We start from the raw sequence: 14,769 nt of genomic DNA, 5'->3' as shown, positions 1-14,769 counted from the left end.
TAAGCAACAAAAAAGCTGTCTCAAACAAAACCTTAATTACTAGGGTTTCTGCTCCTAGCTGTCGTCTCGGTAGGGTATCTTTCCTTAATCCCTTTTTTTTCTTGCAATTTTCTTATGTATGGCTGCATATCATTTAAGGGATCCTGGGTTTTTGGATGGAAAGCCAAAATCTAGGTCGTTTAGAGTTGTTTTGTCTGGTGAATCAGTTTCTCCTGACTTTCCTCCGCTCAAAGTCTCTTCACACCATGATTTGCATGCTTTATTGATTTCAAAGGAGGAAATGTTATCACATGTTGCGCCTTTTGAGTTTACCTTAGTCGGGAAGTTCCCAGGCCAGCGCCCACCTCTTGATACAAATCGCAAATTTTTCTTCAACCTAAAGCTTTGTGGTGCATTTTCGGTTACAGTTTTGAACCCTAAAAATGTGTTGATTAAACTTGTGAATGATTTAAATTATTGCAGGATTTTTTTCTCACTGCTCCTATTTCATTAGCAATTGATGCATGAGATTTTTTAATTAGACTCCCCATTTTGATATTAATGTGAATCTCATATAGTTCCCACTTGGATTTCTTTTCCAAGTTTACACTCGCATCTTTTTTCTCCATGCATTCTTCATGGATTGGGATCTCTATTTGGAAGACCTTTGAAAACTGATAATGCAACAATTATTAGTTATTAACCATCTGTTGCTCACAAACTTATGGAATTAGATGTTACTAACATATGTACTTCTCAAGTTTGGCTTAGTTCTAAGTTTATGGGATACATTTAATTAGCTGAAATGGAAGAGTTTCCTTTGTATTGCTTTCATTGTAAAACCTTGGGTAATTTGAAGGATGGTTATCCGATTTTATTTCCAAATTTGAATATTGCTCCTCGTGTTAAGGAGGGGGTTGTGGCCGATATTCTTGCTTCGCATGACCTTGATGATATTATTCCAGTCAATGATTCGATTGAAGTGGTCCAAGGTGAGTTAGTGTCAAATCAAGTTGTGATTTGTGCTCATGATGATGTTTCTCATTTTGCCTAATGTTGTGAGGCATGAGATTATGCCTATTTTAGCTAAGGAACCATGTAATGTTGATTGTCATAGTTCTGGTGATTTTTTATCTCCTTTTGTGATTAATCAGCAGGTGGCGGGTTGGCTTTTGGTTGGATCTAATGATGCCGGGTTTGGTGCTATTGTCATGTCTCGTGTTGCGGTGGAGGTTGAAAATGAGGTGGAATGGGTTGCTTGTCAAGCCGAAGTTTGTGTTTTTTCCTCTGAGGATGTGGTTACTCCTGGCCCTGTTGCTAAGCTGGTTTCTTCTACTCTTCTGATGTGGTTACCATGATATTTCTCCAAAAAAAAAATGAAACCTTAATCACTAATACTCGATATGGACGCCCCCAAACCAACATCACTTGACATAAGCAATCATGCAGCCAACAAATATCCATCAATGTTGAGCTTCTAATGCTAACAATTCTTTTTACTAACACTAAATATCCATCCACCAACATATTGCTCGACTTCCAATTACTCTTCACCAATATATTCATTGCTATAGTTCATTATTTATCAATATCATGACCTCATACTATTACTGGTTAGGAGATCAATTGACTTAAAATGTAGAGATCAGCAAGGTGATGCGATGTTTAGAAGAGAACCTCCTTGAAGAATATTTAATGTTGCTAAGCAGTCTGAAAAAATTTTCTAAAATAAATGAAAAATAAAAAAAAAACTTTTTATTTTACATAATCATTATATAACACCTATTATTTATTTCATATATTCCATGGGATTATTTTCTTGTTATATTCAAAGCTAGGAAAATATATTGAGAATTAATTTTATAATGTAAGCAATTTTCAAATTCAAAATAAAATAAAATAAATAAACTAAATCTCAAAAACATAACTCCAAACATATATAACAATCAAATTCAATATTTTTAAGAGAAAAATACATCATAACTTTGGAGTTCATTTACTAATTTACTATTAAATCTTCATTTCAAGAGGACGCATATACATAATAGAAAGACACGTGGAGCCATGATTTGATGAACAAACAAAAATAATAAGTATATATATAATTGAGTTAGATAAAAGAATTGTAAATTTCTAGGCAATTTTGCTTAGTTGTTCTTGTAGTTCGTCGTTTTTTATGATGTTTATATGAACCTATTGTGAATGGTCATGTTTTTTAGTAATTGTGATGTTTTGAACATCATGGCATGATCCATTTCACGATCGGACAACATTTGGTGATTCAATGATGTCATATCTGAAGACCAACATTCACGTTGTTGTTTGATAGATTTGAGCGTGACTACTTTTATTTTATAAATTTGATTTCTTTGATACTTTAGTGTAATTAGTTTTGAAAATAGACGACAGTTGGAGAGATTATTATGTGCGGAGTCCGGACGGGAGAACCGTCCGGATTTTGACTGCGCTTTTATTATGAACACTCACAGAATCCGGATGAAGCTCCGATCCAAACGTCGCACGTAATAATCTCTCAGACAGTTGAGTGGTTTCAACCATATTCGATGTATTTCAAACTCATTATGTGTGATATCACATGAGTTTTTTTTTTTTTCCAACCATAAAATATACATAGAGGTCAACAATATTCACTTATGAGGCTCTTATATATTATCTATGTTGTAATATTTCTCTTCATGAATAAATTAGTTTTATGTATCAAATCTTTTTTTTTTATTGGGTCGCATTATTTATGAATTTAAGAATAAAAAAATATTTTAAATATGAATTTATTTTAAGCGTGTAACATTATTCCTTTTAAGTTATAAAATAATATTAAGAAAATGAAATTGCTTTTTAATCTCCATTGCCATTAGCATTACTCCTATGAGCTTAGCCCTGTCTAAATTTGGACCTGTGCAGCCAATTATGAACCAATCAATAAAATGCTTAAATAAAATAAATAGACGGCCATGAATGTACGACAAGCTCAAATTAGATCAATTTTTCTGTTGTTTGAAGTTGAAAGATTCGCTGGGAAATCCTGATGCATACACATCAAATAACTTTCCCAACTACCAATCTCGTCCCTAAGAACCCCTCTAAAGATTTTGTATTTTCCAAAAGTCATTATTTTGCAAAGTTTTGATCTGAGATCAACCAAACTTGATTAAGTTTCCCTTCATCGCTGACCAGAAAACCCTTTTCGGTTCTGCTTGCTGTCTTCCCAGTCTAAACTTCTCCACGCTGTCATCTTCGGCGGTGGATCTGCAGAGTCTGCGGCGGCGACATAAGGGAGCTCGGGAAACTGGTTGAGCTCAGGCGTGCGGAGCAGGAACGGCGATTCAAAGAGGTGTCTTGTATTTCTTTTTCCCATTTTGTTATTTGGTTATGTATTAGCCGTGTTTATTTATTTTTATTTTATTTTTTTTTTGTTTTTTTTTTAATGTATTAGCTGCGTTTATAGGAATTCATTTGGATAAATTTAGGGTAAACTATCTTTCTGGAACCAGAAAGCTTGTAGCTTTAGCCTTTAGGTGTATCAAGTTTTGGTCTTCCTTTTCTGTCTGTTCGAGTAGTTCATAGAGTGGCAATTAATCGAGCAATGACTTTCAGCTGGTTGGAGTCAACAGAAGAGAGTAGAAGAATTATCGAATAACAGTTGACTTCTTGGCTTGATGCCCTTTGGTTCCTGGATGAGAGCCGTCTTCCTCAAGGGCCTGGGGTAGCCCAAGCTTTGAGACTTCTAGGCCAGAGCCAGGTAAATTTTCCATTGCATCCATTTGTATCTTCAAAAAAGGACAACAAAATACATAATTTTCTCCTTCAGATGTCCCAAGATTGGATTTTTAAGCTTACTCCAGCTTTATTTGTTGCTGTATTCACCGTTTTGGTGTTAGATGTTGCTTCTCGTTATTGTGATCTGAGGCGGCTCAGCTCTGTGCTAGATTTTGTCCGCATTATGCAGAGTTTGGTTATGATTTCTTTATTTGCGATGAGCACTGAAGGAACTATATTCAGGTATTGCTCTAAGATTTTGGGTTGAAAACAAAAAAAAAAAAGTGGACTTTTTTTTTCTTCTCAGTTTTGGAGAAGAGTAATTTTATTTATTTATGTAATTAGATGGTCTTTTGACTGAAGAAGACTAGTGTGCCCAATGTATGTCCGTATTCATTCTACCATGTCAGAGAGAAAGATGCAGTCCACGATCTCTGAGACCCGAAGGTTCCTCTTCTATGTGGTCTCCCTATCCATCTTCCTTTTGATCTTCTCTTGCTTCACTCTATGGAGATCAAACAGTGCCAATTCACTAATTCCTGAATCAGTCCTAATGCTGATGCTTGTTAATAACACATCAGTTCTTAGTAACAAGGGTGGTGGTGGCTCCAAAAGCATTTCCAGTCTTCAATCACTTGTTACACCTCCTACATATGTTAAAAATACCAAACCTCCATCAAATATTCGAGTAGATTTTAAACAAAATGCTCAAGATATGAAAGTTTGTGATTCAAATCAGGCTATACTGAAGGTTTTTATGTATGAATTACCTCCTGAGTTTCATTTTGGATTGTTGGGTTGGAAGGGGAAGAGCGGCCAGGCTTGGCCGGATGTTAGTGATGTGAATAACTTGCCGAACTACCCTGGCGGGTTAAATTTGCAGCATAGTATGGAATACTGGCTGATTCTTGATCTTCTTGCCTCAGATTATCCTGATGTGAACAGACCTTGCACTGCAGTTAGAGTACATGACTCGAGCATTTCTGATGTGATTCTTGTGCCATTTTTCTCATCTGTGAGCTACAACAGGCACTCAAAGCTTCATGGGAAAGAGAAGGTTAGCAGGGATAAGTTTCTGCAGGATAAATTGGTTAAGTTCTTAAGGAACCAGGAAGAATGGAAAATATCAGGAGGAAGGAATCATTTGATCATGGCACATCATCCGAATAGCCTTTTAGATGCTCGGAGAGAGTTGGGGTCTGCAATATTTCTGCTAGCAGATTTTGGAAGATACCCTCATGAAATTGCAAACATTAAGAAGGACATAATCGCACCCTACAAGCATGTCGTTAATTCTATTGGGAATGACTCCTCTCCATTTGAAGCTCGGCCAATTTTGGCTTACTTTCAAGGAGCTATCATTAGGAAAGATGTGAGTTATTCTTATTAAGTATTTACTGTCACATTGATTTATTGTTGATATAGACCATCCTTCTGTTTACTTCTATCAATTGTAGAATTCATTTCCTTTATTGAAAGTATTTTCTACTTGCATGAGTATATTTAAACTTTTTTTCTATATATATGCTTTAGTATCGCATCCCTTGTTCAACAATATTCTGATGTGATGTTGCATATACTATTTCATTTATTAGATGTTGGGGATGGAAGTAAACCACATGATAAAACAATTAAGAAAATAAATGCAATGAAAAGTAAAAGTGAAGAAATGCAAGAACAAAGAAAGAGATAAGTAGAGATAGAAAATAACAATAAGAATAGAATTGTATTAATCTGCCTTAACGGTTACAGACACAGCATACATATATATAATCTTTACACTTGTATAAAATGACACGTGTAAGGATCTAACTGGGTGGCTATACATAATTACTTATTTGCTGATTTGTATAAGACAGTTCTATCATTCCCCCGCAAACTGATTATTGGGTCCAATAGTCAGTTTGGATCGTAGAAGTTTGAACCGAGGAGTAGCCAACGGTTTTGTTAGAATGTCAGCTAGTTGTTCGATCGTGCTGATGGGTAAGAGCCGAATGATATTGTGCTGGATATGTTCACGAACAAAGCGTTGGTCGATTTCTATATGCTTTGTTCGTGCGGTCTTATTATTTGCCAATGCTATGGTAGACATATTATCACAGAATATGTCGACTGGTTGAGTATGTGGAATTCGGAAATTAGCAAGAAGGCGCTTGATCCAGATAGTATCTGCCGTAGCTGATGCCAGAGCCCGGTATTCCGATTCAGTACATGATCGGGATACAGTAGTTTGCTTCTTGACTGTCCAAGAGACTAAAGTATCGCCAAGAAATGTGCAGAAACCGGATGTAGATTTTCAAGTTACCGGATCCGAGGCCCAGTCCGCGTCCGAGAACGTCCGGAGCAGTATATTCGATCTGGAAATGGGAAGGCCAAATTCTGTTGATCCTTTGATGTACCGGAGCAATTTCTTTAACATCACTGTATGAGTTGTTGATGGATTATGCATATGTTGTGAGAGGACATTGACTGCGTAGGCTATGTCGGGACGCGTCAATGTAAGGTATTGCAGTGATCCGATAATTTTCCTGTAGTTGAGTGCGTCAAAGCTCGGAGGATTGTCGGGCGCTATTACTGGCATTTTCGTGACGGACGAGTTAGCGACCGAGTTACATTTGTGTAGCTCGGCCATTTGAATAATAGATTTGGCATACAGACTTTGGGACAGAAAATACTTATCTAGAGTGGATTCGATATTGATGCCGAGAAACTGGTGTGCTGCCCCGAGATCTTTCATCGTGAATTTGGATTTCAGTTGATCGACCAGATCGTTCATGGTTTTGACGTCGTTGCCGATTAGGAGAATATCGTCCACGTATTCAAGCAAGTAAAGTTGTATGTGATCGCGATGCAAAATCAACTGGGACGGGTCTGCTGACTATGGAGGAAGCCGATCTGAAGAAGGTAAGTTGTGAAAGTGGTATACCATTGTCTAGGTGCTTGGCGCAAGCCATAGATAGCCTTTTGTAGACGACATACGTGGTTGGGGTTGGACGAGTCCTCAAAACCTTTAGGTTGTCGCATGTAGACCGTTTCGTTGATGTCACCGTGCAAGAACGTGTTCGCAATGTCAAGTTGATGAATTGGCCACTTGTGAAATAGAGCCACCGTGAACAGAATTCGGATAGTCAATAGCTTAGCGACTGGACTAAATGTGTCTTGATAATCAAGACCGCATTCCTGTTGATTACCTTGAGCCACAAGTCTGGCTTTGAATCGTGCCACCGAACCGTCAGAGTTGTACTTGGTTCTGTATGTCCATTTTGATCCAAGAATAGAGCCGTTGGTAGGGGGCGGTACCAGCATCCAGGTACCCTGTTTTTGCAATGCGAAAAACTCTTCTGCCATTGCCCTTCTCTATTCAAACTTTTTGATGGCTTCACCATAGGTTGTTGGATCAGCTTGCGATTGTTCTTGATGTAGTAAGTTTAGCCTTTGGACCGATTTGAGAGAGCCAGTTTTCTTTCTGGTAGTCATAGGATGTATGGCAGTAGGAATAGGTGCCGAAGGCAGAGGTCGATTGTTGTTAGAGTCTGTTGGAGCAGTGTTGATTTGTGGCGTTATGTTATGCAGAGATGCATCCTTAGAATTGAAATTACAACTTGGCTCCTGAAGTATGGTTCATTTGGTTTGTAATGTGGATGTGGGGATGAGAAGCAGAGTGGGTAAGGTGTGGTGAGGCAATGTATCTTGAGGGACCTGTTCTTGAACGGAAACGCAGTTTCATTAAATTTAACATTTCTAGAGATGAAAATTTTGTTCGTTACCGGATTCAAACACTTGTACCCTTTCGAAGTATCGGAATAGCCAAGAAATATGCACGAGAGCGACGTTGGCATTAGTTTTGTGCGATGAATCGGAGGAGACAGAGGATAGCATTCGCACCCGAATGTGCGAAGGTGCTCGTATGTTGGTTTTATGTTGAACATTCTTTGAATTGGTGACACGTTCTCGGTGGTAATGGAAGGAAGACGGTTGATGAGGTAAGTCGCCGTGCAAGCAGCATCCAGCCAGTAGGTCATGGGTAATCCGGCTGTTTGGAGTAGTGTTCTTGTCATCGTGATGATATGTCGATGCTTTCGCTCTGCGATCCCGTTTTGTTCGGGAGTATATGGACACGAAGTTTGGTGACATATTCCTGTATTCTTTGTGAACGTTTGAAAATGGTGATTTACGAATTCGCCTCCACCGTCGGTTCTTACAGTTTTGATCTTGCGATTCGTTTGTCGTTCAATGAACTTAATGAATTGTATAAAAGTATTAGTAACATCCGACTTATATAGAAGAGGAAAGAGCCATATAAACCGGGAAAAATCATCTACGAAAATTACGTAATATTTGAATCCTTGATGTGAGGGAACCGGCGAGGTTCCCCACACGTCAGAGTGAACGAGTTCGAGCTGAGTGCTAGTTCTACTAGTTGATCGTTCAAAAGATAGTTTTTGACCTTTTCAAGACAAACAAGAAGTACAAACAGACTTAAGAGACGGAATATGTAAAAATGGATTGTTCTGCGAGATATGTTGAAGAATGCAATAATGAGGATGTCCAAGACAAAGATGCCAGTCCACGGAGGATGTGCTAGCGGCCGTTAGAGCTGTAGATGACGACTGTGTTTGCGGAACTCCAATCTTGTACAAACCGTTGCTACATGGACCTTTGAGAATAACTTGATTGTTCGTCCGATCCTTAAAGACAAATGCACTTGCGTCAAAAGTTATAGAAATTGGGTTATCTTTAACAAGATTAGATATAGATAACAAGTTATAGGATAGGGACGAAATATGAAGTAGCCGAGAGAAAAGGAGCTTACTAGCCGGGGTAGGAAGGATTCCCGTTCCCGTGTGGGCTATTGGAACGGACCTTCCGTCCCCGATTCTTACCGTGTCATTGCCTTTGTAGGCGTTGTTGCTATCCAGATGTTCGGTCGTGTTAGTCATGTGCGAAGACGCGCTGGAGTCAATGTACCAATCTACCGCCGGATTGCTGTCATTGTTTGCAATGAAAGCATTGTTGTTCTTGGAGGATTGAGGATTCAGTGCGTAATTGATGTTGAGCCAGTGCCAGCATGCATCTGCCAGATGACCTTTCTTTTTGCATATTTGGCATATGATTCCCGAATTCTGAGAAGGTTTGTTCGCCTGTGCATTATCAGGCACCGATCGTCCACGACCGCGTCTACCACGACCCCTAAATGTATAGAGAGCGGATTGATTGTCCGGCAGTTTAGGAAACTTTAGTGCCGCATATTTGAGATGGATTTCTTCACTAATTAGAAGAGCATATAGGTTGTCGAGAGACAGCGAGCCTTGCATTGTGCGTATGGTTGTCGTAAACGACTGGTACGCCGGAGGTAGACCATTCAAGATGTAGATCAACAGATCTTCTGGATCTACCGACGAGCCTGCAGAGGAAATCTGATCCACGATCTTCTTGATTTCAGTGAGATATTGAGTCATGGACATGGTTTGCATTGAGACGTTGTGTAGCTCATTTTTTAGCTGGATGACCTTTGCTCTGTTAGATGATTGGAATCGCGTGTGGAGAGTCGACCAAATTTTGTGTGTGGATTCGAGATGAATAACATATGGTAGAACCGCCGGCGATATCGTGGAGCACATTGCCGTTGCAAGATTTTGATCTGTGACTTGCCATTTTTGAGAATCTTGATTAGGATCGGCATTCTCCAGTGCCGATTTCAGATTAAGAAACTCGGCGAAACCATTCGCCTTAAACAACTTGGCGATTTGAGTGCTCCAAATGGGAAAGTTGTCCGGTGTAAGAGAATGTGGAACCAAAAATTTAAGATTCGAAATGACGAATTTGAGGGATGGTGAGATGATCAGAGCCGAAGCAGCTGCGCCAGTGGTGGCGCCGATCGAAGATGAAGCTGAAGCCTGGTTCGCCATTGCGAGGTCCTCAGAACCGACCGTCTCTTGATACCATGAAGAAATGCAAGAACAGAGAAAGAGATAAGTAGAGATAGAAAATAACAGTAAGAATAGAATTGTATTAATCTGCCTTAACGGTTACAGACACGGCATACATATATATAATCTTTACACTTGTAGAAAATGACACGTGTAAGGATCTAACTGGGTGGCTATACATAATTACTTATTTGCTGATTTGTATAAGACAGTTCTATCAAAAAGGACATTAGGATTTTACATGGAAAAACTCAAATCAGGAAAAAATCAATGAGTCACACCACACCAAGAAATTCACTATGAAAATTGTGAGAAATAAGTACATATCTCTCTTCTCTTTCACTCTCTCTATGTTTCTCTTCTCTCTTACACCATTCTCACATACAAAATACAAGAGAAAGTCAAGTTAATAACACCAAGGGACGCCACTCATCAGAAAAACGAGAAAAAAAACCGTCCAGTCCTCCTGAATCTAGTTTATAGCTCTGCGATGCTCAAACTCTGACCTCGATCTATCTAACAATGATGCAGCGCTCAAACCCGCAGCATTGCAGCACTACACAGCGCTACGGCGCTCACTCTCTGTCGTTTCTTCCAGGCAACTTTACAATGCCGGGGAGTTGTACGGAAAAATAAAAGGAAAAAAAAAAAAAACCAAGCAAGGGGAGAACCCCCCTCACCTCCTAGCGAGCACGAGAAATTGACTTGAGCTTCGATGAAACAATGCAATCCAATTGTTCGACACAATCAGATTCCACACATACTAACATTTGATAGCTATGGGAAGGGCATGAACTACGCTTATCATATTTGTACTCTTATGTTGGCATTTTGAACTAATCTACAGCTTCTAGTAGCTTTTTTTTTTATTATAATAAGAAAATTTTTTGCATGAACTACCCTTGTATAATATTTTCATCTCTACCATTATTAAAAGTTCTCTGATTTTTTTCCCTATGTAAACTCTTTTTGTTAATGTCATGTTTTATGACATTTTTTGCTTCTGCTATTCTGCAGTAGTGTCAGGATCTTCGCTAAATGCATTTCCTTGAATTAACACTAGCCAATTTTAACGCGTGTCATTTCTTATATGTTTATTAGTTGTTTAGTTGGTGGTTGCATTCAATTTTGCTATCATATTAGCGTTATTATCCGCATATGATTCTCCATTCATTTTTATTCTTCTTTGTTTAATTTATGCTTCATTTGGCATTGTTTTATATTGTCTGCTTTTTCATCCTTGATTAGTAGAAATAATTATAGTTTGTTTGGAAAAATAATTATTGAAAAGAGTCAAATTGTATGGAAGTTCTTAAGAAATTTATGTGATGAGAAGTTTATACAACTAGATCAGATAGTATACTAGCTGTAAGAAAGTTGTTGTCTAAGGCTTCGTTTTAGACGGTTTTTTTATTTCTTAAAATAGCTTTTTAGTATAAAAATTAAATTTTTGTATTAAAAAGTTATTTTAAGAAGCAGTAAGAAAGCCATCCCAAACGAAACCTAAATTTCTTAAAATGGAAAAATTCTATAATACTCATCGCTTCCCAAAAAAAAAAATATTCCGCAACAATTCTACAACTTTTTTTATCAGGAGTCCCAGCCACCCCAAACAACCCTAAAATCATTTCACGAGTTTTTAACTTTCATCTAATTATTTATATATTTATATGCTTCATATTATAAATTTTTAGTTATATGATATTCATAATCATATTTATTTTAGCCATTCAATCAACTCATATCAATGATTTTATCAGATAATCATCCCTTTTACTTGACAGCACAACTTAGCATAGTTCAAAATAACAATGAAGAACACAATCCCATTTGTTTCTCTGATGTTTCAGGGTGGGATGATCCGACAAGAATTATATCAGCTTCTAAAGAATGAGAAGGATGTCCACTTCACGTATGGAACTGTTGCTGGAAATGGTATCAATCGTGCAGGCAAGGGCATGGCTTCATCTAGATTTTGCCTCAACATAGCTGGAGATACTCCCTCGTCGAACCGCCTTTTCGATGCAATCGTTAGCCACTGTGTACCTGTAATTATTAGTGACAACATTGAACTTCCCTTTGAGGATGTCTTGAACTATTCAGATTTTGCTGTTTTTGTGCAAGCTTCAGATGCCATTAAAGAAGGCTATTTACTGAATCTCCTTAGAGGGATCAATAGTGAACAGTGGACACAAATGTGGAGAAGATTGAAGGAAGTTGCTCCTCATTTTGAATACCAATATCCATCCAAAGATGGTGATGCCGTTGAAATGATTTGGAAGGCAGTTGCTCGAAAGTCAGCAGCGGTTCGGTTGAGTATTCATAAGGAGAATCGGTTCCGTCGGTCTCAAACCGGAGAATAGAGGCTTGCAATTAAAGGTATTAAATTCATGTACATGATCACAATTAGTAGTTTTAGAATTCTCTTTTTAATGTGATGTCATATGGCTATTGTTTAGTTAAACAAATTTGTTATAGAATGTCTGGTTTGACAGATTAAGTTATTCACTTCAGTGATATTGAGATTTTTTTCTACTGTAAAAGCTTATGAAATTTGTCCGTCAGTCAAAAATACTACCAAAGCATACATGGCTATCGGCTTATTTGAAAGCAGTTATGCGTTCAAATTCAAAATTTCAGCTTATATAACTGTTGTCATTACTTAAGCGAGAATAGATGGTTCCAAGTACAGCTTTTGATTTGTGATAAGATAACCAGCTTAACTAGTATTGATTCTTCACTAAATTTTCTAGGAAAGAGCATATCTTCCTTACACCACATTCTCAGTATCATTTGTTATGGATTTAGTAACCAAACAGAACATGTTGGATACTTTCAGAACTCTGTACAAATCTCTATTCTTCCAACAAGATAAAAAAACATTGAAGTATGAAACAAGAAAACCAAGACAGACTAACCAAGCTCGAAAATGAAACCAAGCTTTTTGAATCTGTAAAACCTTTTAATTTACTTGCATCACCGCCATCACCGCCGCACTAAAAAAAGTTTTCTATGCCATTTTAGCACCTGTTATGGATGGGATCGGATCCTCTTCGAACTCTCCTCTTGCTCGTTCTATTTAGGTCGAAGGAGGAAGGTGAAATCTCTGACCCCTCCCTGGAATCAACATTGACAACCTCTACCTCTTTAAAGTTGCTTGGTGCCTCTGCCAAGAAGCCATGCTCTATGCTTCTAATGCTATTAGCCTTCTCTGACTGAAATGCCAACAAACATACGAAGAATAGAAGTAGAAGAAGCTTATGAAGGTGAGAGCACACCATAGCTTCAAAATTTAATCAGACATAGCAGACATGTTCCTTGCAACTCTAGTAAATATAGGAGGCCTCATACTTATCTGTTATGGACTTTTTAGTCTAAAATCTAAAGGCATAAAGCTCAGGGACCCAAAACACCTAGAGGGAGTGTTAGATTCACCTCCCAATCATTCAAGTTAAGGGTTTAAGGCTGGCTTAGAAGGTTCTGAAATGGCCACATGAATAAAGATGTTTTGGACAGGGAAGCTAGGTATCTTTCCATACTGATCCTTGTCTCCCTAAGCAAACAAGCACTTGGCTTTATGCTCCTCTCTCCTGTGATCTTCATTGTTCCACTTTGGAAAATTCTTTCTTGGAATCATCCAAGCACTGGTACAGTGGTACCCATGTACTTGGTTTATTGTGCAGAATGAGCTTCTTTGTGCTTTTCTTTAGTATACCATGAACACTATCTGCCACTTTCTTCTGTATTTCTTTGGTCCCAACCTTCATTCAAAGTTCCAAAGAGAATTCTTAAGATGCTTTCATTTCCTTTTTCTTTTATTTTCACTCATCTAATTCCCTTTTTCTTTAATTCATGCAGACAAACTTGCTTTTTCTTCAGGCATTATTTTAAACTAATTCATTGCTTAATATATAACCTGAATAAACTTCCAAACTTCATTATTGCAAAACAAAACTCAAATCTACCATAGTTTTCCTTAAAAATTAAAAAAAAAAAATGGTTCAAGGATTTTCCCAAAAGCTGCTTACAATCTTACACAAACCAATTGAACCATTTGCATTAAATTACTGAAATTGTTCAAAATAAATCATTCAAAGTAGGCTTAACATCTCATTAAGCAATCAACAAGGATAAGAGGAGAATGGGTACTCAAAAAGTTTATCTCAAATAGTTTTTAATCTCGAATCTTAACATTCTGAAATACTGTATAAAATTAATTAATTAATTAATTAATGTAATAAGCTGAGGACCGGTCTTGTTCTAAGACTATGAAGCCAATCTCAGATTTGCTGCCAACGGTATGGGCATTCTGCTGTTTCTTTAAGCTTTGGTATTAAAGCAAAAGAGTTGCAGTGCTTGTTGCTGCTTTCCAAGCATAGTTTCTTTTGCCTTTAGCTTAATCTCCAAAAATAAATCTTGATACCATATGGGATTCTTCAAATTTTTTTAAATTGTTTGTTGATTTCCTATCTGCCAAGTAAATTTGTTATAACACCACAAAATTAAATTGCAGCAAAGAACTTCATTTTTATATGCAAATTAATAATTATTAAATAGCAAGTGGATGTTTGCACTTAGTATTGTCCCTGTAATTTTGTCATTTTGCTAACATATATTGTTTTCAAATATATATATATATATATAGCCTTTCGGGTTTTCCACGTAGAAACCTTTGTGTTCATTTCTCATTTTGTGTGCTGAATATTCGTGCAACGTTTGGACGCGAATTCATAAACTCTACCGCCGCGTATTTTCTAGCATGCAACAATAATAATGTTTTCTATATTAATGTCACACTATAGATCGTGCATTTTTACCATTTATATCATTGAGTTTGCATTATAAATCCTTTTTTTATTAATATTTGTCTTAGCAGAGCTTACCAAGCTAATTAGTAGACATTTGCAGCAGCAGCAAATTCTTCATTCAATATTTTTGTATTAGTTTTAGCTCTTCAGTAAATTAAAACTTAGCTGGTATTTTGTGTCAGTTATTATAGATGTAGTTGATTTTTTTTTTTTTTTGATATTTTAGTTTCTTCTTGATGAATGAGTGCTAGCTATTCTATTGATTTAATAAACTC

The 14,769-nt window shown here is 37.3% G+C and overlaps 1 protein-coding gene and 1 non-coding gene across 2 annotated transcripts; both read left to right on the top strand.

Annotated features, from left to right (window-relative positions):
* Positions 1–2,962: 2,962 nt before the first annotated feature.
* Positions 2,963–4,023, top strand: LOC110107871. The gene is made up of 3 exons (XR_003701480.1): positions 2,963–3,331; positions 3,595–3,739; positions 3,879–4,023. It is a non-coding gene; the product is annotated as an uncharacterized LOC110107871 (transcript).
* An 82-nt stretch (positions 4,024–4,105) lies between these two features.
* On the top strand, positions 4,106–12,258 carry LOC114578324 (probable arabinosyltransferase ARAD1). Its single transcript, XM_028696842.1, has 2 exons — positions 4,106–5,128; positions 11,537–12,258. Exons 1-2 carry the CDS (start codon positions 4,136–4,138, stop codon positions 12,047–12,049), a joined length of 1,506 nt encoding a protein of 501 aa, XP_028552675.1. The 5' UTR covers positions 4,106–4,135; the 3' UTR covers positions 12,050–12,258.
* The last annotated feature ends 2,511 nt before the right edge of the window (positions 12,259–14,769 follow it).

Source organism: Dendrobium catenatum, unplaced genomic scaffold (genome assembly GCF_001605985.2).
Source record: "Dendrobium catenatum unplaced genomic scaffold, ASM160598v2 fragScaff_scaffold_847, whole genome shotgun sequence".
Lineage (NCBI taxonomy): Eukaryota > Viridiplantae > Streptophyta > Magnoliopsida > Asparagales > Orchidaceae > Dendrobium > Dendrobium catenatum.
The sequence above is the reverse complement of the archived record's forward strand: the minus strand, read 5'-3'. Positions and strand labels throughout refer to the sequence as shown.